Here is a 25,796-nt window from a genome sequence, read left to right on the forward strand (position 1 = left end):
ATTATTATTATTATTATTATTATTATCATTATTATTATTTAACGATGTTATGTCGGTTTGTGTAAGTATTCCGCATCCCAAATTATCTCTCAAAATTCTATACAAATTCGATTTATACTTTTCGACTTTCATTGCAATTTAAAATGTTGTCACATGGATCCATAGAAATTTTTAAAGAGAACTTCATATTTTGTTTAGCTAATTTTAATATTTGAAAAAGAAAATAAGAAAAAAAACTCCTAAATAACTCTAAAGTTTAGAGCCTAAAGTCACGTCTACAAGGAAAGACGATCGATCCAAATTTAAAACTTGGTAAAAGAAATGTCTTTATTCCATGTGTGCTAAAAAGTTTTCTAAAAAAAGAATTGATATTAAATTAAATTCTTTGTTAGAGCATCTAAAAGTTGACAATTTTATAAATTATAGCTCGATTAGTTGAATAGAATGTCTATTTCGCAAAAGAGAATTGAGAAATGGGGATGCCGAAAACGTGTTTAACTTTTCATGTTTGTTCCGAATTTAAAAAAATGACATTTAGATCTTTAGTCTTATCGCCGTTCCTTTTTATTTTTAACTTAAAACTATGACCGATTTATGACGTATTTTTCTTAATCTAATCTACTACGTGTTCAAGATTTCGTTTTAATGAAATTTCGTCTTTAAACAACAAAACCCTAATTACGTTCGTTTTGCAAGCATGAATTTCATATACGGATGGCCGTAAGCGATATAATGAGTATTTTTGTTTATAACGTTTCTCGAAAGTGAAAGTACGCGAAGATGTGTTGGTAATCGCATTTTTCTTTTTTTAAGTGATTATTTTTCATTTACTGCAATTGATTGAATTCTATTTTTGTATTACTTTTTCTTGTAAGTTAGAAATTTTAAACATTTTGATTCTTTGAGCGTGTAATTCTTTTTTTCATCAATTTTGGCGACGTTTGCCTTATTCAGAAAAAGAAATGAAAACTAACAAGTCTAAGATAATTATCTTTCTCACACAGGTGAGGGAAATGTGATTCAAGGGTTGGAAAGTGGAATTGAAAAAGCAGCGCCGCTAGGTGTGTCAGAAATTTCGTGAAAATAGTGAATAATTCCACCTCATCTTTCCAAGCTTATAACTCCTCGAAAAATGTAATTCAAGCCCTATTTTTTTTTTTTTTCAATTAAAGGAGCAAGGACCAAGGTTTCATTAAACAAAAACAAAAAAAAAAACGTGTTTTTTTTTTGTTTTTTTTTGTTTTTTTAAAGGTTTTAAACTTCGGACTTTACAGGTAAATTTCTAAAAAACAGTACTTTTTTATTTTAAATTTGAATATATTATTTATTGACCTTTTCTCTTCAATTTGTGATATATAAGACTTTGGTGCATAAATTAATTATTTACTTTTTAATAGACATTTCAAAATGGGAGGCGTGAATTATTCGTCCCCCTGTCTTTCTAAGCTTATAACTCCTCGAAAAATGTAATTCAAGACCTAATTTTTTTTCAATTAAAGGAGCAAGGACCAAGGTTCCATTAAAAAAACAAATAACGTGGTTTAAAAAAAAGGGTTTTAAACTTCAAACTTTACAGGTAAAATTCTAAAAAACACTACATTTTTTTTTGTTTTAAATTTGAATATTGACCTTTTCTCTTCAATTTGTGAGTAAATTAATTATTTACTTTTCAGTGAGTAAATTAATTATTTACTTTTTAATAGACACTTGAAAATGGGGGGGACGTGAATTTAAAAAAAACGTTTGTCTAAAATATTATATTCGGTTTATTGGAAAGAACATAAAATTTCACATTGACCCTGAAAATATCATAAAAATAGAATCAATAGAAAAATTTTGATAGATTTTTAAAGTTTAAAAATTGAAAAATATTGAGTTCGGAAAATGCGAATAAAATATAAAAAAACTCGTAATTTCTCTGTTAAAAGTGGGTTGTTTATTTTCTTTATGGATTATACTTCCAAAATAAACTATTAAAGTTGTTTTAAAAGTAATAGAAATTTTTTTTTTTTTTTTTTTAAAACAGTAATCGTTTTAAAAAAAAAAAAAATTTCTATTACTTTTAAAACAACTTTAATAGTTTATTTTGGAAGTATAATCCATAAAGAAAATAAACAACCCACTTTTAACAGAGAAATTACGAGTTTTTTTATATTTTATTCGCAGTTTCGTGTTAGGGGTGTCAAAAATTCCTACAAAAATTCTGATACACCTAAAGCAGCGCTCCTGAGGAGGAGCACTTTAGCCTGCAAAAAAAAAAAAAAAAAAAATGCCTGGGTATTCTCTGGTAAGAGCGTCTCGGCGATTAGCAGTAAACTAACTCCTCTCTCAAAGAGAGAAAGCAAAACCTTGGAGGTTGAACCTTCTAGAACTGCACAAGACCAGCAACAGGGAAAAGGTGGTGCTAAGCCCCCACCTCCCTCATCGCTGCTGTGCCAAATGTAGGCCTCATTCCTACCCTCTGGCAAAAATTACACCCACACTAAAATTGACCCCCCCCCCAACACATATGCAAAAAAAAAAGTTTAGCTTGAAAAATTGTTGGAAAAACATTCTTTTTGAAATTTATATATATATACTAAGTTATTTAGTCTGCCTAGCGTTGCCCAGTACCGTATAAAACAAGGAGAAGAAATGGCGTAATGTTTGAACACACCTATTCTTAGCATATTAAGCACTTTTTGATGACTATTATTTTCTATACCGAGCAAAGCCGAGTAGATTTTCTTGTATAAAACAGTATTACAAAACGCAGTCAATTTTTTCCCCGGGTGACACCGTCTTTGAACATTTTTTTTTTTTTTTTTACGGCTCGGAGACCACTGGAAGAAGAGTGTACAGTAGTCAATGGGACAATATCATAATTGTTAGTAGTGGTAATTTGGTAAATTGGATTACTTAAGGGGACGACTTAAGCGTTGCCTTAAAGAGAAGTGCTTCCCAACACCTTGGAAAACCTCATCAGTATGCCCTGTATTTAAGAATTTAGGTGATAAGTTGTCCCCCTCTCAGTACAGACCAATAAGTCTCCTGTGTATCATGAGTAAGTTGCTGGAATCCATATTAAATAGAGAAGTAGTCAACCACCTCAGCAGAAATAACCTTCTAGTGACATGCAATATGGTTTCCGTTCTGCTAGATCTACAGCAGATGTGCTAACGGTTATATCTCATAGGATTAGTGAATCTCTTGACAAAGGCTTCCTCTCTAGAGCAATTGCTCTTGACATATCAAAAGCCTTCGATAAAGTATGGCATAAGGGCCTGCTTCACAAGATTTCCAGCTATGGTATAACTGGAAATGTTTTCTCTATCATTAAATCATTTCTCTCTGATAGGCTCATAAGAGTAGTAGTTGATGGGCAGAAATCAGAGGCCCTCAGTATTAATGCTTGAGTCCCTCAGGGGTCCATTCTGGGCCCAACTCACTTCCTGATCTACATTAATGATCTCCCAAAACACATACTTAAATCATTCGTTGACATCTATGCTGATGACACAACCATCTATGGCAACACATCTAAGGCCGTAAATGACAAAGTCCTCTCTGATTTTCTCTCCTCTGATCTTGAGCGCATGGTACAGTGGGGGAAGAGGTGGCTGGTTACTTTTAATGCATCTAAAACCAAGCTCCTATCTTTACATCATCAACGCTCTGATCCCCATCTGGTATCAATTGAAAAGGATGGCTCTCAACTAGGGGAAGCTCCATGCTTTGATAAGCTTCTGGGCTTGACCTTTACTCCTGACCTGAAATGGAACACGTACATTGCCAAGGTCGCTGGAAAAATGGTAGGATCCTTCTACTGCTCCAGAAGATATCTCACTGCTGATGCAATTCTCTACTTATATAAAAGCCAAGTATGTCCAAGGATGGAGTACTGTTGCCACATCTGGGCAGGTGCTGCTAAAAGCAGCCTATCCTGCCTTGACAGAGTACAAAATAGACTTCGTGGCTTAATGGTGGATGCCCTTTTCTCTTCCCTGCAACCTCTCCCCCACAGGAGACTGTCTTTGTTTTATCATTACTTCCATGGCAGGTGCTCATCTGAGCTCCAATCCCTAGTCCCCCCCCCCACTGATCTTTCACGAAAAGCACCCATCTAGCTGAAACCACTGTCAAAAATTTTCCCCACTCTTTATCTGTGCCAAAACCAAAACGTAAATTCAATGAACAAAGCTTCTTTCTTAGAAGTGCACACCTGTGGAACTCTATTCCGTCTGCCTGTTTCCCACCTGAATACAACTTGAATGTCTTCAAGTCCAACATAAACAAATTCCTGATGAACCGCCTCCTTAAGTAGACACTTTATCAAATCTTAACATTAACATACTGTACACGCAAAAACCCTTATCTCTGAGTGGCTCCCAGGCCTTGATAAGTGGTGACCACTTTGTAAAAAAAAAAAAAAAAAAAAAACTCAACAATTTGTTTATGTTGGATTGAAGATGACCATATTGTAATTTGTAGTCAGTTGGAAAGCAGGGAAATGGATGCAGTTTTGACAAGCTTCTGGGTTTGACCTTTACTCCTGATCTGAAATGGAACATGTACATCAAATCTGTTGCCAAAGTCGCTGGAAAAATGGTGGATCAATGCAATTCTCTACTTGTATAAGAGCCAAGTACGTCCAAGGATGAAGTACTGTTGCCACATATGGGCAGCAGCTGCTAGAAGCAGCTTATCCTACTTTGACAGAATTCAAAAGACTTTGTAGCCTAGTAGGGGATGCTCTTTTCTCTTCCCTTCAACCTCTTTCCCACAGAAGACACATTGCGAGCCTGTCTCTACTTTACCATTATTTTCATGGCAAATGTTTGTCAGCTCCAATCTATGGTCCCTACTTGCCAAACTTTCACAAAAAAGACTTGTCTAGCTGAAACCACTATCAATAATTTCCCCCACTCTATATCTGTACCTAAACATAAACGTAGATTCCATGAACAAAGCTTCTTTCTTAGAACTGCACGCCTTAAATGACCTTAAAGGAACATTAAAATCTGAATAGTATAGGAAGATGTATGTAAAGCAGGAGACTTCAGTGGTATGGTCACATTGAAAAAACAGATGAGAGCTATTGGGTTTGTAGATGTAGGACAGTTGAGGTAGCAAGTTCAGTTTATAAGGAAACTTAAAGCAAAACATGAGACGAAATGATAAGAATGAACTTCGGAGAAAGAGGGATAAATAAATACTTGGTCAGAGATTTCTTGAAGCCATCCAACATATGTCAACAAGTAACGCTAAGTCATTGAATTTTGCTGTTTGTTGGGTTAGGTGAGGGTATTTATGTTGAGAGGGCACAAGTGCTATGTGTTCATCAGAACACAAAATATTGGACAGTAACGAATGCTGCTGAATGTTGTTTGGAAGAAGCAAAGATATGGTTTTTAAGAATTCTATGAATCACATGGACAAAAAAGAAGACAAACGAAGGCAGAGTACAACAGATCACTACTCAATATCGTCCATGTCAGACAATTAAAGTTCTTTGGCCATTTAATCTGGCCACACAGCTTGGAAAAAAGTTTGATGCTAAAAAAACAATTGTGGGGAAAAAGAGCAGAGGAAGACAACAAAGTTCACTGACAGTCTCAACAGGGTCACACTGGAAACACGACTATAGATCTTATCAGAAAGACCGAATCTAGAAGGGACTGGAGAGTTATGTCTGCAATAACAGACCTGATATGTGGGGAAGATAGATAATCCATCGGCACTCTGGATTAGAAAACAAAAGTACATATTTAGTTATGTCAGTATTTCTTCGTGCATGGAGACGAGTAATAAAACCACTACTCCTCCAAAAGGAGAAGGTAATATCGGGGCTAGAGGGAGGGATGCACCAGAGTCTGAACAGACTGTCTTAAGCCAGATTAAATATATATATGCTAACAAGCCGCCCGGCGTTTCCTGGTTATAAAATATGCATAAACATTATATTTTAATCTATGCAGAATTCTTAGTTATTATAAACAGAAATATTGTAGCTATTAAACATAATGTTAAATTCCTGTAAAAAGAAAAGAGAGAGAATGGAAAGAAACTGAGACATATGCATACAAGTATTATGTTTTTTTTTTTTTCTAAACAGTTCACCTTTTGTAATTAAAAAAAAATTCTCGAGCTGAGATTGAAATCAAAACCTAAAGACAGTGAATTAAGTATGATAACATTTAGGACAACACGATCTTTAAAAAGTATTTTCAACACTACTTATTCTTAACGTAAGTAACCTGTCATCTGAACGATTCACACATGCACATTCGTGGAACAGTTGACAAGCAGATAAAAATCCGGAGCCCTCGATGTACCAATTTTTCAATTTTAACCTTTTTAGCAGCCCATTTTCTTCTGGATGTAAACTGATTAAAAAGTTTTCCACCTGTCTGAATACCCTATATATCAAATTTCAAGTCTGTAGATCAAAAATTTGTTAAAAATGGAGTGTAGACAATACATTGTGGATGTGTTATCAGCAGCTCCTGTTACTCTTGCTTCTCCTAATTTGTCCTTCACTCCTCATTTTTAATGAGTGATTTTTCTGACAAAGGGAGAAGAAAAAGCTATATTCTAGGTTGGTAGTATTTTGCGTGAACAGTCACCAGAGATGTCAGAAATTTTCTATCCTTATAGCCATGTCACTAGTAAGGGTGCTGGAGGTAAGCGTTTTATATGGGCTAACGTTATCCACCTGATAGTCAGGGACCCGAACCTTGAATTAATCACTAAGGAGGCTGTCCTATCAGCAGGTGCAACGTATTGGGGCTGCTGTATTGCTATTTGGTGAATGAATTATTGACCATGCAGACATGGAATATATGCCTACATTAAAGATGGCTTTCCATGTGGTAGGGACATCTCCAGAGAAGATCATAAATTACCCTATCTGTGTTTCCAGGTTACACTTGCTCACACAACTGCGTTTATATTTGCCCTCTATCACCCCCACAACTGTGGAGTTGGTATTTTTAAGAGCATATCTGAGAATATTGACCACATCCTATCTGCTCATCCTTCGGCTAACATTCACGTTTGTGGAGACTTCAATGTTCACAGTGTTAAATGGTTAACCCATTGAAACAAGACAGATGATGAGGGGAGGTTCTGTCATGATTTCTCCATTCCTTATGACCTCACTCAGATTGTTCACGAACTCACCCGTGTGCCCGATACTGATGGTGAGTATGCAACTCTCCTAGATCTTTTCCTCACAACTTGCCCTGAGCTATGTTGATCTTCCATTCTGTCTCTGCTGGGATCTTCCAACCACGCTGTTTTATCAGTTAAAATAAAAAAAATGCATTCCATGTTTAAAAAATGATTAATTGTAGGTATAGACCGTTTCATACCCTTGAAAAAAATTCCAGCGAAAACATCATAGCCAGCCATGGTTCTCTCTAGGATGTGCTGCTGCCATTGCACAAAGAAATCCCTTTTTCCATTGCTTCCAATATAACAGATGTACTGAGACTAAAGCTGCTTTCAGGACTACCAGCAACCACTGTAAAAGAGTAATAAAGAATGCGAGAAAGTTGTATGCTCAGTCCATCAAGTCCAAAGTGGCTGAGTAGCGGCTTGTTTCCCACCAGTTTTGGCAAATAGTCCTGAACAGAAGTGTGTGTTCTATCCCAACTATCATCAATGGACCTGAGGTAATCTCGTCAGCATCAAACAAAGCCAAACTCTTTGCTAAGAACTTTGTAGTTAATTCTACCCTATGCAACCAAGGGTGCCCCCCCCCCCCCGTATTTCCTCCTGTATTAGAAAACATGCCATGCGACATACAAATATCTGTGCATGATGGTGCCAAGATAATCAAAATCCTTGATTCCAGTAAAGCAACTGGCTCTGATGGCATTCCAATTATAGTGCTGAAAAAGCTTCAACCAGAACTAGCTCCCATACTTACAAAGCTGTTTAAGCGTTGTCTTAAGGAAAATTGCTTCCTAACACCCTGGAAAATCTCATCAGTATGCCCTGTATTTAAGAATTCAGATGATCGGTCATCTCCCTCTTAATACAGACCAATAAGTTTCCTGTGCGTCATGAGTAAGTCACTGGAATCTGTGTTAAATAGAGAAGTAGTCAACCACCTCAGCAAAAATAACATTCTTAATGACATGCAATATGGTTTCCGTTCTGCTAGATCTACCGCAGATGTGCTTACAGTTATATTTTTTTTTTTTTTTTTTTACACAGTGATCACCACTTATCAAGGCCCGGAAGCCACTCAGGGATAAGGGTTATTGCAAGTACATCACGTTAGTGAGGAGATTTTATGAAGTGTTTAATTAGGGGGGCGGTTCATTAGGAATTTGTTAACATTAGACTTGAAAACATCCAAGTTGTAGTCAGGTGGGAAGCAGGCAGACGGAACAGAGTTCCACAGGCGTGCAGTTCTAAAAAAGAAGCTTTGCTCATGAAATCCGCGTTTTGATTTAGGCACAGATATAGAGTGGGGGAAATTTTTCACAGTGGATTCAGCTAGACGGGTGATTTTCGTGAAAGTTTGGCGAGGGGGGACCAGGGATTGGAGTTCAGACGAGCACCTGCCATGAAAATAACGATAAAACAAGGATAGGCTCGCAACGTCTCTTCTGTGGGAGAGGGGTTGCAGGGTAGAGAAAAGGGCATCCCCCACTAAGCCACGAAGTCTATTTTGTACTCTGTCAAGGCATGATAGGCTGTTTTTGGAAGCTCCTGCCCAGATATGGCAACAGTATTCCATCCTTGGCCGTACTTGGCTTTTATATAGATAGAGAATTGAATCAGTAGTGAGATATCTTCTGGAGCGGTAGAAGGATCCCACCATCTTTCCTGCGACCTTGGCAACAGACTTGATGTACGTGTTCCATTTCAGATCAGGAGTAAAGGTCAAACCCAGAAGCTTGTCAAAACACGGGGCCTCACCCAGACGAGAGCCATCCATCACAATTGATGCCAGCTGGGGATCAGAGCGTTGATGATGTAAGGATAGGAGTTTGGTTTTAGATGCATTAAAGGTAACTAGCCACATCTTCCCCCACTGAACCACGCGCTCGAGATCAGAGGAGAGAGAATCCGAGAGAACTTCGTCATTTACAGCCTTTGATGTGTTGCCGTAGATGGTTGTGTCATCAGCATAGATGTCAACGAATGATTTAAGTATGTGTTTAGGGAGGTCATTGATGTAGATCAGGAAGAGAGTTGGGCCGAGGATTGACCCCTGAGGGACTCCAGCATTTATATTGCAGGCCTCCGATTTTTGTCCATCTACCACTACTCTTATGAGCCTATCGGAGAGAAATGATTTAATGATTGAGAAAACATTTCCAGTTATACCGTAGCTGGAAATCTTGTGAAGTAGACCCTTATGCCATACTTTGTCAAAGGCCTTTGATATGTCAAGAGCAATTGCCCTAGAAAGGAAGCCTTTGTCAAGAGATTCACTAATCCTGTGGGATATAACCGTCAGCACATCTGCGGTAGATCTTGCAGAGCGGAAACCATATTGTGTGTCACTAAGAAGGTTGTTTCTGCTGAGGTGGTTGACTATTTCTCTATTTAATATTGATTCCAGTAACTTACTCATAACACAGAGAAGACTTATTGGTCTGTATTGAGAGGGAGATGACTTATCACCTGAATTCTTAAATACAGGGCAAACTGATGAGGTCTTCCAGGGAGTCGGAAAGCACTTCTCCTTAAGGCAGCGCTTAAATAGTTTCGTAAGTATGGGAGCAAGTTCTGGTTGAAGCTTTTTTAACACTATAATTGGGATGCCATCAGGGCCAGTTGCTTTACTGGAATCTAGGTTTTTTATTAGCTTGGCGACCTCATGCACGGATATTTGTATATTACCTAGCTTGTTCTGTGTTATAGGAGGAAATATGGGGAGTTGATGGCCTTCGTCGCATAGGGTAGAATTAGCTGCAAAGTTCTTTGCAAATAGTTTGGCCTTGTCTGACGCTGACGAGATAACCTCTGGTCCATTGATAATGGTTGGGATAAAACGCACACTTCTGTTCAGGATCCTATTTGTTATTTGCCAAAACTGGTGGGAACCAAGCCGCTGATCAGCTACCTTGGATTTAACAGACTGGGCATATAGCTCTCTTGCATTTTTTATTACTCTTTTACAGTGGTTGCTGGCAGTCCTGAAAGCAGCTTTAGTCTCAGTGCATCTATTACGTTGGTAGTTATGGAAAAAGTGATTTCTGTGCGCGATAGCAGCAGCACATTCTGGGGAGAACCATGGCTGGCTGTTAGGTTTTTGTTGGAATTTTTTTGATGGTATGAATTGGTCTATGCCTACAATTAACCATTCGGTCAGATCTGATACTATAGATGACACTTCCTTTTTAAACATGGAGTGCAGAGGTAAATCAGATATGAATGTACGGAAGCTATCCCAGTCAGCCATAGAGTATCGGTATACAGTACGGTGGAGGGGTACGTCTGATGGCTTCTTACATTTTGTTTTTATCTTAACTGATACGACGGAGTGGTCGGAGGATCCTAAAGGAGAATGAACGGTACATGAACATAGCTCAGGAGAAGTTGAAAGAAAAAGGTCTAAGAGGCTTGCATATTGATTGGGTGTATCGGGCACACGGGTGGGTTCGCGAACAATCTGAGTGAGGTCATAAGCAATGGCAAAATCATGACAAAACCTCCCCTCATCATCTGTCTTATTTGAATGGGTCAGCCATTCCACGTTATGGACGTTGAAGTCACCACAGATGTGGATGTTAGCCGAGGGATGTGAAGACAGTATGTGGTCTATTTTCTCAGATATGCTCTTAAAGATAGTAACTCCGCTGTTGTGGGGCCTATAGAGGGCAAATATAAATGCAGTGGTGTTAGCAAGTGCAACCCTGAAGCACATATAGGGTAAATTAGGATCTTCTCTAGAGATATCCCTGCCACATGGGAAGCCATCCTTAATGTAGGCACATATTCCATGCCCATGGCGATCTTGGGAGTCAGATTTAGCTGTTAAATTGGAGTATCCATTAATTATGAACTCATCTAGGGAAGTGGTCGGCCCTATTCCAGTTTCACATAGAAATAATATGTCCGGTTTCGTCTCCTGTAATTGGGTTTCAACCTCTGGAAGGTTGGAACGTAGACCCCTGATATTGGAGAAGGAGACCTGGTAGTAGGGGTCTACGCTGGAAGATGGGGTTCTAGGTTTAATCGAGTTTTTATTCTGGAGATATTTCATGTTGAGGTTTGGGGATTTGTGGAATAGGTCGGCATACTTGGTTAGAGCAGTACAGAGAGGGAAAGTAAGAGAGAAAAAGACAGGAAATTTTTTTTTTTTATTTGTAGCACACGAAAAGGTAAAGCCGTAACAATTACCCACTAGTATGGCATCGAGAGGCCCCACCAGAGACTACTGCATGGTCCAGATCCACTCACCAAATGGCAATACAGCAGTCCCAGTACTTTGCGCCTGCTGATAGGACAGCCTCCTTAGTGGTTAATCCAAGGTTCGGGTCCCTGACTATCAGGCGGATAACGTCAGCCCAGACAAAACGTTTACCTCCAGCACCCTTACTAGTGACATGGCAACAAGGACAGACAAAGACAGAAAAATATCCGACATCTCAGACTACTGGTCACCAAGTAGTACCGACCTTTAAGCAGCTTTTTCTTCACCCTTTGTCAAAAACATCACTCATTGAATGAGGACTGAATGACAAAATAGGAGAAGCGAGAGTTACTGGAGCTGCCGATAACACATCCACTGTATTATCTACTCTCCATATCTCTTAGGATTAGCAAATCTTTCAACGGAGGCTTCCTTTCTAGGGCAATTGCTCTTAACATATCAAAGGCCTTCGATAGGGTATGGCATAAAGGTTTACTTCACAAGATCTCTAGCTAAGGTATAGTTGGAAATGTCTTCTGAGTTATTAGATCATTACTCTCTAATAGGTTCATAAGAGTAGTGGTTGATGGGCAGAAATCAGAAGCTCATAGTATTAATGCTGGAGTCCCTCAGGGGTCCATCTCTCTTCCTGATCTACATCAATGATCTTCGAAATCACATCCTTAGATCATTCATAGACATTTTTGCTGATGACATTACCATCTATAACAACACTTCAAAGGCTGTAAACAACCAAGTTCTCTGATTCTTTCTCCTTTCATCTTGAGCATGTGGTACAATTGGGAAAAAGTGGCTGGTTAGTTTTAATGCCTCTAAAACCAAGTTTTTATCAACAATGTTCTGATCCCCATCTGGCATCAATTAAAATGGATAGTTCTCATATCGGGGAGGCTCTATGTTTTGTACAAGCTTCTGGGTGTGACTTTTACTCCTGATCTGAAATGGAACACATACATCAAATCTGTTGCCAAGGTCGCTGGAAAAATGGTGGGATCCTTCTATCTATCCAGTAGATATCTATATGCTGATGCAATTCTCTTCCTATATAAGAGCCAGGTACATCCAAGGATGGAGTATTGTTACCACATCTGGGCAGGAGTTGCTAGAAAGATCTTATGCTGCCTTGGCAGAGTTCAGAATAGACTTCGTAACCTAGTGGGGGGATGCCCTTTTCTCTTCCCTGCAACCTCTTTCTCACAGAAGAGAGTCGTGAGCCTGTCTCTGCTTTATCGTTATTTTCATGGCAAGTGCTCGTTTCCAATCTATGGTCTCCCCCCCCCCTCACCAAACATTCACAAGAAACACTTGTCTAGCTGAAAACACTATCAATAATTTCCCCACTCTTTATCTGTGCCTAAACCTAAACATAGATTCCATGAACAAAACTTCTTAGAACTGCATACCTGTGGAACTCTCTTCCGTTTGCCTACTTTCCAGCTGACTACAATATAGTCGTCTTCAAGTCCAATGTAAACAAGTTCTTAATAAGTCATTCCCCTTAAGTAATCCAATTTACCACATTTACACTTCTAACGATTACTACGATATTGTCCCTTTGACTACTGTACACTTTTCAACCCTTATCCTCGAGTGGCCTCTGGGCCTTGATATGGTGACTTCTTTGTAAAATATATATATATATATATATATATATATATAGGCTGACACACACATGTTCACTTTTATAGATAGATAGATCTATTAAAAATAAATTAATTTGATTTGTAAGAAAATGATTTGTTATTATAAGGTACCTCCAAAGCGCGCCACAGGATGACCCCTCCCCATATGTAACACAATATAACGTCGATATAAGTTATATTATCATAATTTATGTATCACTTAAAAGATGCCTCGAAAATAAACGAGTAATATTTAAAAAAAAAAAAAAAAAAATAGCATACTAAAATAATAAAATTGTGTTTTCATTATTAACGCGTTGAAACAATGTCTCAGATGCTCGTCACTCCCTCCTTTTTCTTATCTCATGTGAAGAACATGCGCAAGTGCGTTAACGGCGAACGAAAAGCGTCGTCTGCTAAATTCCGGCTCTGGTTTTGGTAAACGATATAAATAGCACCGCAATTCTTCGTAGTTATAAAACCGCGATGAATCATTCGCTGAATAAATGCCATTTGCTTGTTGCAATAATCGCACAGTAAACGGTGCCATCCAAACAGTAACAAGTTTGACTTGTCACGTGATTGTTTTCATCGCAGAACAGAAAAACAAATATTGCCAAACCGACCACAAATTTTCTTTTCGTTTTTGTTTTATTTTTAATTATTTATTTATCTTAAATTATCATTAGAATATTTTAAGTAAGCAGTTTGAAAAAGTAAACTTGGATATAAATATATATATTTATTTATATTCAAGCAATACCTATTCCTTTATTTTTTTTTTTTTTATGGGAGAAATGGCACGTTTAGGTGACGCACTTTGGTCTGCAAAAAGTTTTTGATGGGTCAGTATTTATTTTTCGATTCTAACAGTTCTTTCTTTTTTTATTTTTTTTTTTCTTTAAAATAAGCAATACAAAAGAAATCCAGGCATTTTGCAGTATAGACAACAAAACCAAAAAATGTGTAAAAAAAAACGAATATGCAACAAATAAATGTTACCAAAGGCAAAAAAAAGTTACTCTTCTACGTACCTGGATATTTCCTTGTGTGTGTTTTAATTTATTTTAAACGTTTATTTACTTTGAAACACAAGTAGTACCGTGTCTTAAGTAAGAACAAGAAAAAAAATGATTGACATGTGATATTCATCTCTGGAGTCATGATAATCGCCCCAAAATCGAAAATCAAACAAAACACTGATAGAAATTCACTCAATGAATGCCACGGTTATATATTTATTTACTTATTTTTTTATACTGCAAAATGCCTGGCCATCCTTTTGTTTATTTTATTTTTTATTTACAAAATGAAACGAGAAAAACGTTATTTTTTAATGCCGCATGGATACATAAATTGTTGGCCTTTTTAATTTTCTATTTCCTAAATGAACAATCGCACATTTTTCCTTTCTCACATTAACGGCAATGTTAAAAATACATTATTTCAAATTAATTCAACGTTAGACAATAGACGCACCATCTTTTTTGTGTACTGCTTGTGTATATGTGATACTGGGTGCAAGGTTTTGCATATTGGTTTTGAAAAAGTAATTTTTATTAACTAAAATACAACCCTGACTTAACTATTGTTGTTGTATTTTTTTTTTTTTATTATTCAGCGGTTGTTTTGATTTTAAGGTGTTTGTGAAGATTAGTGATTTTTCAGATGAAAGCATTATTACATACTTAGTGCCATGTCGAAATTGGTATAAATTCCAAAAATTACGGAAAAGGATCCAGTAGATGTGCTATTTTAACAAAAATAATTCATCTTACATTCTGACATTTTGTTTAAAAATGGCTGATCCTTAATTAAAATCAAGAGAGATTAGTCAATTTGTCATATAGAATTGGTCGCATAACTCTTTCAAATTAAAACATGCAATAAAACTTGATAATTCAATAAATTCTATTTTTAATGGATGATTTTTTGTAATTTTTAGAATTTATACTAATTTCGACATGACAGATAAGTATGTAATGTTTTCACCTGAAACGCATTTTTTTTTTTTTAAATTACATTTTCACCCCAAACAAGGCACATTGTCACTTTGATGTAGGAGGCTACTATAAATGACATAATCTACAGGGATACTATGTGGGGAGTTGGGCAGCAAGATGTCAGTTCACGTTACACTTGAACTTCTGCATGTCAGTACAGTTGGGGAAGCATTGGTTTAAAATATCACGTATCTACACAAGCACCGATTTTAATATAACGAATAGTTCTGTTCTATTTGTTGGACAAATATTTATCGTTGGTGTTATATCTTTTTTTTTTTTTTCTTTCTGTTAGTGAAACGACAAATTGATTGCCTTTTTTTTCCTTTCTTTACAGTCATGTTTAAAAGATGAATAAATTTGTATCACTTATTTACTAAAAATGTTCATATTTATCTATATGAATAAATGGGAAAGACTTTGTTTGTGGTTTAAGTTATTAGTGAAATGTTTATTATTTTAAATTAATGTTTCACCTCCACTCAATCACATACACACACAACAGCATATACTATATAATAAAGACCAGTATTATTTATTTGTGTGTGTATATATATATATATATATATATATATATATATATAATATACAATGGCCTTGGAAGTTTCCATCCTTGAAAACTATATTAAAAAAAAAAAAATAATCCCGAGTCCTCCATTGCAGTATTATTTTTCTAGCAAATCTTTTGCAATCACTATTTTTTTTTTTTTTTTTTTTTTGGGGGGGGGGGGGGTAATTGCAATTTCACCTCAAACAAGACAGTGACACTTTGATGTAGGGGGCTACTATCTGGAACATAATTGTAATGATACTATGTCGGGAGTTGAGCAGCAAGATGTCCGTTTACATTACACTTGAACGTTTGCATGTCAGTACAGTCAGGGAAACAGGAACACGGAAAGGAATTCAAAAGTTTAGCAGTTCTGGGGAAGAAACTATTAGAGTAGAAGTTTTTCTGGCATCTGGGGTTCTCTATTGTGTAGGGGTGGGATTTTGCTGTTTGTCGGAGGTATTTATGTTGAGGCGGCACAAGGACTTGTAGTTCATCGGAGCATCTATCATTAAAATACTTGTAGAACAGGTAGAGAGATGCAACATTTCATTGGTGGGACAGAGGTTGAAGTTTAGCTGACAGTTCGGGATGTATTAGGTTAGTGACTCCCTTTTGAACATTGTTTAGGAGCGAGAGACTAGTGGCAGATGCACCAGCCCAAATATGACAACAATACTCCATACATGGGCGAATGGTGGCCTTATAGAGGTACAGGATACTTTCAGGCGTTAGTAGCTTTCTAGCACGGTAGAGAGAACCTACCTTCCTCGCAGCAGCCACGGCAGTGCTCTCGATGTATCTGTTCCAACTCATGTTCCCTGTGAACATTAAGCCAAGGAGTTTTAGGTAATGTATCTTTAGCCATAGCTATTGATGGTTGAAAAAGTTTCTTGTAACTATTGAAGGAAACAAGCTTAGTTTTGGCAGCATTAAATGTTACCATCCATTTTTGTCCCCATTCCACTACAGACTGAAGATCTTCTTCTAGGTTTTCCACCATTACTTGGATGTTTTCATTCGTTTTCCCCTTGTACCTGTTATAGAGCATGGTGTCGTCAGCAAATATACCCATCTCAGAGACAATTTTATCAGGGAAGTCGTTTATGAATATCAGGAATAATGAAGGTCCCTGGATCGACTCCTGAGTTATACTCGCATTTATATCATATTGTTTTGACATATGACCATCGAAGACAACCTGGATTCTTCTCTTATTTAAGAAAGATTTAAGTATGTTAAGTATTCACCCAGTAATACCATATGATCTGATTTTCATAAGCCCATCATGCCATACCCTGTCAAAAGCTTTAGATATGTCTAGAGCTACTGCTTTTCCCTCCCCTGTCTTATCTAGTGCATGGTATATGTTCAGAGATTACAGTAGATGGGCTCGTCTAAATTTATATTGTTGGTCGGACAGAAGTTTAGCAACTGTAAAGTGGTGGAATAGAGCTTGATTAATTATGGACTCAAATATTTTGGCGAAAAGTTTGTTTCCAGGAATCTGCACTAAATATATTTCAGGAATCATTAATTGTTTAAGTATTATATTTTTTAATACTTTTTTTTTGTTATATATATTTCAAGTGTTTAGGGAAAGAGAGAAATTAAATAGCAAGTCCAACAAACCCCATGCCTCCCTGAAATGAATTTGATGATGAGACATTTTCTTTCTTTCCCCCTCCCCCATTTCTTTCTCTGCATTTTTTTTTAGACTTCTTACTTTTTATACATAGCGGCTGACATTGTCAAAAATTATTTTTACCCTTGTTACTAAGTTATAAATCAATAAAAACTTCTAGCATGATACTAGATTTTAAAACTGTGAAATTTTAGGCAGATATATAAAATTACAAAAGACAACTTTTGGACAAAATAGTCTTCCATTAAAAAAAATATGCCTTCATAATCTGAAAAGTCACCAAACTTGTTTTACATTGTGAAGCTTTAAAAAAAATTCTCTAGAATAGAAAAAAGAATGAAAGCTGAGAAACTACATAAACAGTTTGCTCATGCATCAAAAGAGAAATTGGTGTCATTGGTGAGAGGCAGTAGAGCTTTTCATGATAAGGAGTTTCTGGCTCTTATTAAGGATGTCTGTGATTTGTGTTTAGTGTGTTTAAGGCTTAGAAGACTCCCTTTTCATCCGGTGGTGGGATTGGCGCTTGGAAACCAGTTTAATGGCACTGTGTGCATGGACTTCAAAGAATTCAGACATAACCAATGCTGGATTTTACACCAAGTACTCTGCTGCCAAGCTGATTAAAATCAAGAAGAGTGAAGAAATTATTTACATTTTTTTTTTAATGTGGATAGCATATTTTGGAGTTCCCAGATGCTTCTTGAGTGGTAATGGGGGAGAATTTAATAACGATGGTTACAGAGAGATGAATGAAAAACTGAATATTGAAACCTGCACTACAGCTCCTTAAAGTCCGTTCAGTAATGGCACTGTGGAACGTCACAATCTAATATTGGCTGAAGCAATAGAGAAAACCTTGCGAGATGAGAAATGTGAACCAGAAATAGCTTTGGCTTGGGCTGTTAATGCCAAAAATGCTATTCAGAATCATTCCGGACATAATCCAAATGAGCTTGTTTTTGAATCCAACAAATATACCATCAGTTTTGATAGACCAGTTACCCACATTAGAAATTTCAACAACCAATGGTTAGAATAATTATAACACCTTACAATCTGCGAGAAAAAGTTTCATGGAGGCTGAATCAAGTGAAAAAAATCAGACCACTGCAATTGAATATAAGACATTATGTGAATGAACGATTTGTGAAAGGGGACAATGTTTATTATAGAAGACAAAACTATAAAGGATTGCATGGCCCTGCCAAAGTTTTTGGTAAAGAGGGTATTGATCCAACATGTTGGAATATTCTACAGGATGCATCGATGTCACTTGATGAAGGTAAATTGGATGCCAAGGAATAAAGAAAATACAAATCCCTTAAATGAAACGAATGAAGTCTTGGAAGGAGAAGTTGAAGATCAACATGATGAAAATGTCAATAGTAACAGGGAGGAACTGAAAAACAAAAATAGTACAAGGTCGAGTAAAGGGAAAATAGTGGAATATAAAATTATTGGAAATAATGAGTGGAAAAAAGGAAAGATTATGAATACAAAACCAAAATCAACTGTAAATTATGGCCATTGGCAGATTATAGAACCAGCTGCAGAAAATGAATGTCCAGTGTGAATCAATTGGGATAAGGTTGATCAGTGACGAGAACTTCCCCAAGTAAAAAAAGGAGATCAAGAACATATTTTCCTCACAACTGAACAAGAACATGTTTTCCTCACAACTGAACAAGAACATGTTTTCCTCACAACTGAACAAGAACATGTTTTTCTCACAACTGAACAAGAACAAGCAAAAGATGTGATTGATACAAAGAAGAAAGAAATAAAAAACATGAAAACTCATGAAGTGTATGAATGTGTCCCTAACATAAGTCAAAAATGCATATCAACAAGATGGTTGATAACAGAGAAAGTTAAGGATAACAAAAAGATAACGAAAGCTCATCTTGTAGAATGTGGCTATGAACAAAATTCACATAACCTAAAAACAGACTCTCCAATATGCAGCCGTAAAGCTATGTGTCTTGTAATGTTAACCGCTTCCGTTAAGAATTGGCAGGTGGAGACCCTTGATTTCACCTCTGCATTTTTGCAAGGTGATATGCTAGAGAGAGAAGTTTAGAATACATGAAAATGGAATCTTCAATTTTCTGGGATCGTACATTAGACAAATGGAAGATGGCATCATTATAAACCAAAACAATTATGTATCATCTATTTCTCCAATAGATATAAAGAAAGGAAGATCCTTAAGGAAAAATGATGAGCTGAGTGAAGAGGAGACAGATTTAAAAAGACAGCAGGTCAAATGATGTGAGTATCTACCCAGACTCGACCTGATGTATCTGTGTGTAGGAGGAGTAATATCGGAAAATCTGAAGGAGTTACTTTTTGAAGTCAACAAGTCACCATTAAAGCTTAAATCAAAGACAGGTTCCATACCATTTCTACAGCTGGGAAATCCTTCAGATTTGAGTGTGGTTTGCAATTCTATACCAGATCGGAGGATGGTTCTTCACAGAGTGGATTTATCATCTTTGTTTATCTAGCAATACACATGAAAAAATTTAAATGGCTTAAAATATTTCAATATTGGTATCTATAGAAAGAGCTTGATAAGCTAAGAAAGAATCTTTTTAAATTTTTTAAATCCAATTAAAATCAAGGAAGTTATGACTATTATTATACCCTGCGTGTTTGGATATTTTCCCCTCTTTAAGACCTTTTGTCACATTTTTTGCACTACTTTTTCACTAAAAATGCTATATCTTTGTTAAAACAATGACATTTGCCGTATAAGTGTATTTTTGTGCAACGAATCTGAATATGCTATTGGAAATCTCCAGAAATGAATGGTTTCAAAATAATCTGCAGTAAATGCACATAAATATGCTGCGATTGCTTAAAAATGCCATGTATTCATTAAAAGAAAAGAAGTTAGAGAACTCAAAGTTTAGTTGTAATGCATTTTATGTGCCAAAAACTGAAATCGAAATCTAGGATTGGTTAAAAATGAATATATTGCAATATTTCTTTGGTATTATTGTAGATTAATACCTTCTGTTACCCCTCCCCCATCTGACCACCTTTCCAAAATATGTGATTCTACCTTTATAGACAATTGCGTGTGAACAACTTGAAAAACTTTAATAAAAGATAAAAATTATTTTAGAATTTAATGTAAAATGATTTCTCATTTTGAATCATTCAAGCGTTTTCGGGCAGTTACCCCCCCCCTTTTTCCTATGATAGATAAATCCTGGGTGTTTTTTTGTTTGTTTGTTTTCTAAAAGGTGATTATGCATGGTTTTAAGAGGGCCTTTGTGCAATTATGAGAAGGTAGGGAGGTTGCCACTCTGACTTTGGGTTAATGATAGGGCTAAGGAAAATTATGTGTGAACATCCTGAAGACTTGATAGAAATAAAACAAAAACAATTTTAGAATTTAGAGTGGGGGTTGGTTTCACATAAATGTAAAATAATTCACCATTTCAAGACGATCTTAGCGTTTTAGGACAGTTGACCAATTTATTTTTTTTGAGAGGGGGGTAATCATGTGCACTTTTCTTTAAACGTTTTTTATGCTTTTTTTTTACGTTTATATGAGCTCACAAAGGAAGTTTGTTTAGTGGGGAGCTCTGCCACTTGTACTTAGCGTTATTGTTAAGGCTAAAGGTTTTAGTAGGAGGCTTGCCACTCGTACCTAGGATTAGACATAGAATTGAGTTTTTTTTTTTAAGAGGGTGTTTGATACCCATTGTGAAACTTTACAAGAATTATGACAAACAGGCAAATGTTATTTAAAAAGGTGACGTCCCTCTAACAGAAAATATGATGCTTGGAAAAATATCAAGTATTTAAATTCTATTTAAATATAAAAAAAGAAACCAGCTTTTGCTAAAGCTGACAGATTGTTAAAAATTTTGAATTAATGTTATTTTGATTTTTAATTACATTTCATGTCTTTTCCTACCGTTGTTATTTTTTAACTGAGCACCTCCTACAAATATTTAAATATTGATTAATTTTTTTAAATTTTATTTATTTTTTTTTAATAATCGGGTAGATTAGTTTCTATTCGATAATAATTCACTGAAAACATTTTTTAAGGGACGAAAATTAGAAGTGTGTGTACCGTTCGTACACGTGAACCAAAACATCATATTTCACATTTTCACTTGTTAAAATATTTTAAAATTTACTACTACCCAATTTTGAAAAATATTTGTATGGTTGATAACAAAATAGCTCTAACTAAACATGTAAGAAAATCTTTTTATAACCAGATTTTCAATTAAAAAAAAATCGATTTGGAATAAAAATAAACAACAAAAACAAATGTCTGTTTACGCCATGTTATCACTGCTGCTCCTACTGAGTGCTAATACTACAGAAGTCTTGATTCAAATTCATAACGATTTTTTTGGATATTATGTTTTTAAATTGCTACGTACCACTAGAGAAAACACTGTCCAATCATCTTTTTAAAAAATAAACATAGTAAAAAGATTGTTTTATTTAATAGTGAGTGTCTGAAGAAAATTTTCTTAAAAATTTTCAATACTCATCATTTTTAAATCTTTTTTTTAACACAACAAAAAAACGAGTGGTCAAATGAATTTCGGACACTCGAAATTATTAAAAATGACATCTCTTTTGGCTAATTTCCAAATTTCATTAAAAAATTAACAGAAACACGGTACGAATGTTTAGAAACCGGAGAGGGGGGGTCGTTACAAAATCTTACCGAAAATGCTGTTTTATGATGTTCACATTTTTATCACTTTATTTGCTTAAAATTCTAAAAATATATAATGTATATTATTATTTACTAATTCATTTGAAAGTATATTCATTTCTGAACAAAACGGTGGTATTTTGAAGACTTAAAGTGCTTTGGTTTTTAAAATGTGACTATTTTAGCAGAAACCCCTTGAAATCTGTGATTATCCAAAGCGTTTTAACGGCCATGTGTATTGCTAGTTTATGGTAAGATGAATAGACTGGCCCCTATATGCTGGTCATCAAAAAAACTTGACTGAGTAACAAAGAGCCCAATTGGCATCTGAGACTCTTGCACTCATTGAAGCTGCTGATGCAGGTGTATTGATAGCTGCCATGCTGCAAGAAATTTTCACACTACTCAAGTTTCCTAAAGTACTTTGCAAAACAGACAACGCGTCTTTCTCCTTCGGGGGAAGCTGGTTCAATCCGTTTAGGCTGAATGCCGCTGACATATATATTACTAGGAAAAACACATCCATTCTCTTTGATGCACACTTTTTTTCTTCCTCTGACCGCATGCCAGCCACAGCTGGTGCATTATCATCCTCAACTTTACACGTCCATTTTCTTTGACATCGACTTTCTGCCCTGAGCACGTGGTGCATTTTTCTCCCTTTTTTCCTTTTTGTTCTCGTGCACACTTCCTAATTTGCATATGCACCTTTTTTGGCTGCTGCTGCTATTCTCTTCGCAAGCCAGCTATCCTTCACTGCTGCTGATATTTTCCCACACACTCATATGCACTATGTTACACACTGAAGTAACAGAAATTAATTTCTTTAATTCACTAGCTAGTTAATATAACATTTTTGGACACCCGTGTATACACAACTGCAACATCTATTCTGAGATTTTTCCTATGCACTCAATGGAGCCATACTCTTAATGGGAGCTGGCTTTCAGTCATTTTATTGTTTATTTAGCAATTGATATATTTTCCTCCACTCTATCTGAAAGTGATCTTTGTAAGTGTCTCTACATCAAATTACTAGATGTTTGTTCTTCTAGCAAAGTAGGTGTCTGTGCCAATCAGCTGGGTTTTATATCTGTTATATATTGGAACCCTATGCCACTAAGTAGAGCTGTCAGTAGTGCATGTCAGAATGACCTGGCAGGAAACGGAAATAGACCCACCTGTAGCTAGTGCGATTAAAGCAAGAGATCATGGGTTACCGCCCTAAACAAAATGGTCTAGAAATGCAGTTGGTGAATAATATTACATAGAAATGATGTCATATGTTCAAGGGACAGAAAAGCATTTCTAGTCAGTCGGAGTTGGGAAGCCAGAGAGGCAACATCCATTTGAAAATTTAGAGAGAATCTATGTGAATGTTGCCTCAAAACTCTTGTATGCGGCCATCTTAAGACTTAGTTTAAAAAAAAAAAAAGAATTTTAGAAGTAATCAGAATAAGATATTGGTCTCTTATCTCATAAACAACCATTTTCGGAATAAAATCTTTGAAAGCCAACAAGTTTCCATTATATTTCCATGCATGAGTAGATTTCCCTGGAGTTGAATAGAGAAGCTCAACAGCTACAAGGGGATTAATGGCCCGTGCATGGAAAAAAGTAACAATCAGAAAATGAAGACCAGCGATCATGCACGGATGTGAAAAGACTTTTTGTTGATTTGTTTCTTGATTGCTTACTAGTGATGGATGTCTTGGAAACAGCATGTGCAGACTATTTTGTTTCTTAAAATGTTGCATGTCCAGTACTCCAGACCTGATATTTAACATGAAAATTCCACTACATAGCCATTCAACTGTTTTAACAATGCATATACTTGTACATAACTTTCCTACAACATTCTCTTTTTTTTATATTGCATTATGTATTTTTATGCTTTTTATTGCCAAAAAGGTTTAGTTTCGATTTGATCTATCATTAATTTAAGAATAATTTTTTCATTTCAGCTTTGGGCGACTGGAAAACCTCCCATTTACTTGGGCAGTGTGTGCGGGAGTGCTGCGCCTGCTGTACGGATTACAATGAAGGAGCCCCACCTACCAAAAAGACCTGGTTTGGCTTGGACACTGGTCAGCATGTTGATAACTTCCGTATCATGCTTCAGCGGTTATTCTCTCTATACTCTGACCCTGAACTCAGTGATGTCCAACTTGTGGTTGGCCGGAAGGTTTTCCTTGTGCACAAGCTGATATTGAGCATGTGCAGTGATGTCTTTAAAACGATGTTGACCAACCCACAATGGCCAGAGTCCTACAAAGAACGCATTGTCCTCAAAGAAGAGCCAGAATGCATTAAAGTCTTCCAAGATTTCATGAAATACATTTACACCGGTTCCATTCACCTGACACATGAGTCTGTATTGCCTCTACTCACCCTTGCGGATAAATATGGTATTGATGACTTAAGTGACATCTGTACTGATTTCATGTGCAATCATTGTATGTTAACAGAAACACCAACAACAGCTGTGTCTTGGCTCCAGTATGCTGTGATGTGTGGGCATAAGGAAGTGGAAAAATGCTGTTATGAATTCATTTCTATGAACTTCCAAAAGATAATCTCGGTTCCTGATTTTTCTGTAATGTCAGTGGACTTTTTGATCTCCTTTCTGAAGAGCTCTGATTTGATTATTCACGATGAGCACAACTTGTTTCTTGGCGTGAAGAAGTGGATTCTTTCGCAAAGAGACAAGAGTCGCACAAACAAGGATGACTTAATAAAACATCTGGTGCTACAGACGATACCTTACATTCGTTTCGCAATGATGAGATTGTCACAGCTTGAAGCTATGAAAAGCGACTTGTTTGTGCAACAATTTAAGACTGTGTTTAATGAAAAAATAAACCACGCGATGAAGTACCATTCGGCCAGTGGTAAAGAACGTTTCATCCTCGACAGCATAAGTGGAGAAAGTTTACAGTATGAACCCCGGAACTACACAAGCGACATCTGGAGCACAGAATTAATGATTGATAACTACAATGAACTGTCTGAGTATGATGTTAGAGCTGCATTCTTTTCTACTCCGATCAGCAGCTCTGAGACTGACGAAAATTGTTGCCTTGATTGGCATGTTGATCTTTATCCAAAAGGAGTTCTCTTTGGCAGTTGCATGATGATTGGATTGCAGCAAAACTTTGAAATAGAATCTAGATCTTACAAAACTGTCCGCTTGTCTGTAAAAGCCATGTCGGAAGTGAGACGACACGTCCATATAACGGTGCTAGCCGCAAGGAATCAAGCTGGTGCTGATTACATACGAACGATTTCTTCAAAGACATATTTATTTGATGAACACCGTTTGGTTCATAATATAGATAATATACTTTCATATTCAGAACTGAATTGTTTGAACTCCAAATATCTCACTGGTCCAGACAACAATACGTTTCGAATTATGATAATTATAAAACCTGTTCATTTGAGATAACACAAAAAGGAGATCGTCGTAGATCTCCAAATTTTAAGTTATCGTCCAATATAATTTACTATTTTAATTATCATAATTTCTTTTAAAAGATCATTATGAAATCCATTTCTAATCGTTTAACCCAAATGAAATCATCCAACCCTCTGAAAAATTTGAAAGGAAGTATCTTCTTTTTTTGTAAATTTATTGAAAGTAAATATTTTTCAGCTCATTTATTAGTATCTCTCTTTTCTTTCAATTTTCAGCTTCAGTCAGGTCATTGGTTATTTTGTTAGATTCAATTTTTGCTTCAGCAAAGAAATTAATATCATTCTCAAACTTATTTTTCCAATATTTGTCTTTGTATAAATTTATATCCCCAATGTTTGTCATTGTCAAACACCTGCTTTATTTTTTCCATTAATACTTACATTCCATGAGCGATGTTTCTGACAAAGAGGAAAGAATTACTG

The 25,796-nt window shown here is 36.1% G+C and overlaps 1 protein-coding gene across 6 annotated transcripts in view; it reads left to right on the forward strand.

The window, feature by feature from the left end:
- The window catches only part of LOC145277540 (BTB/POZ domain-containing protein 17-like), a 64,330-nt gene extending 38,775 nt beyond the window's left edge, over window positions 1-25,555 (forward strand). For 5 of the 6 annotated variants that reach the window (XM_080129005.1, XM_080129007.1, XM_080129002.1 and 2 more), the window contains one exon: window positions 23,861-25,555. In XM_080129005.1, coding sequence (XP_079985131.1) covers window positions 24,010-25,344 — 1,335 coding nt within the window. In that variant the 5' untranslated portion in view covers window positions 23,861-24,009 and the 3' untranslated portion in view covers window positions 25,345-25,555. Of the gene's footprint in view, window positions 1-13,160; window positions 13,848-23,860 lie in introns of those variants that run through there. The other variant, XM_080129004.1, reaches the window with a different exon arrangement.
- Window positions 25,556-25,796: the final 241 nt, after the last annotated feature.

This window comes from Euprymna scolopes, chromosome 6 (assembly GCF_053919585.1).
Source record: "Euprymna scolopes isolate OS-2025 chromosome 6, ASM5391958v1, whole genome shotgun sequence".
NCBI lineage: Eukaryota > Metazoa > Mollusca > Cephalopoda > Sepiida > Sepiolidae > Euprymna > Euprymna scolopes.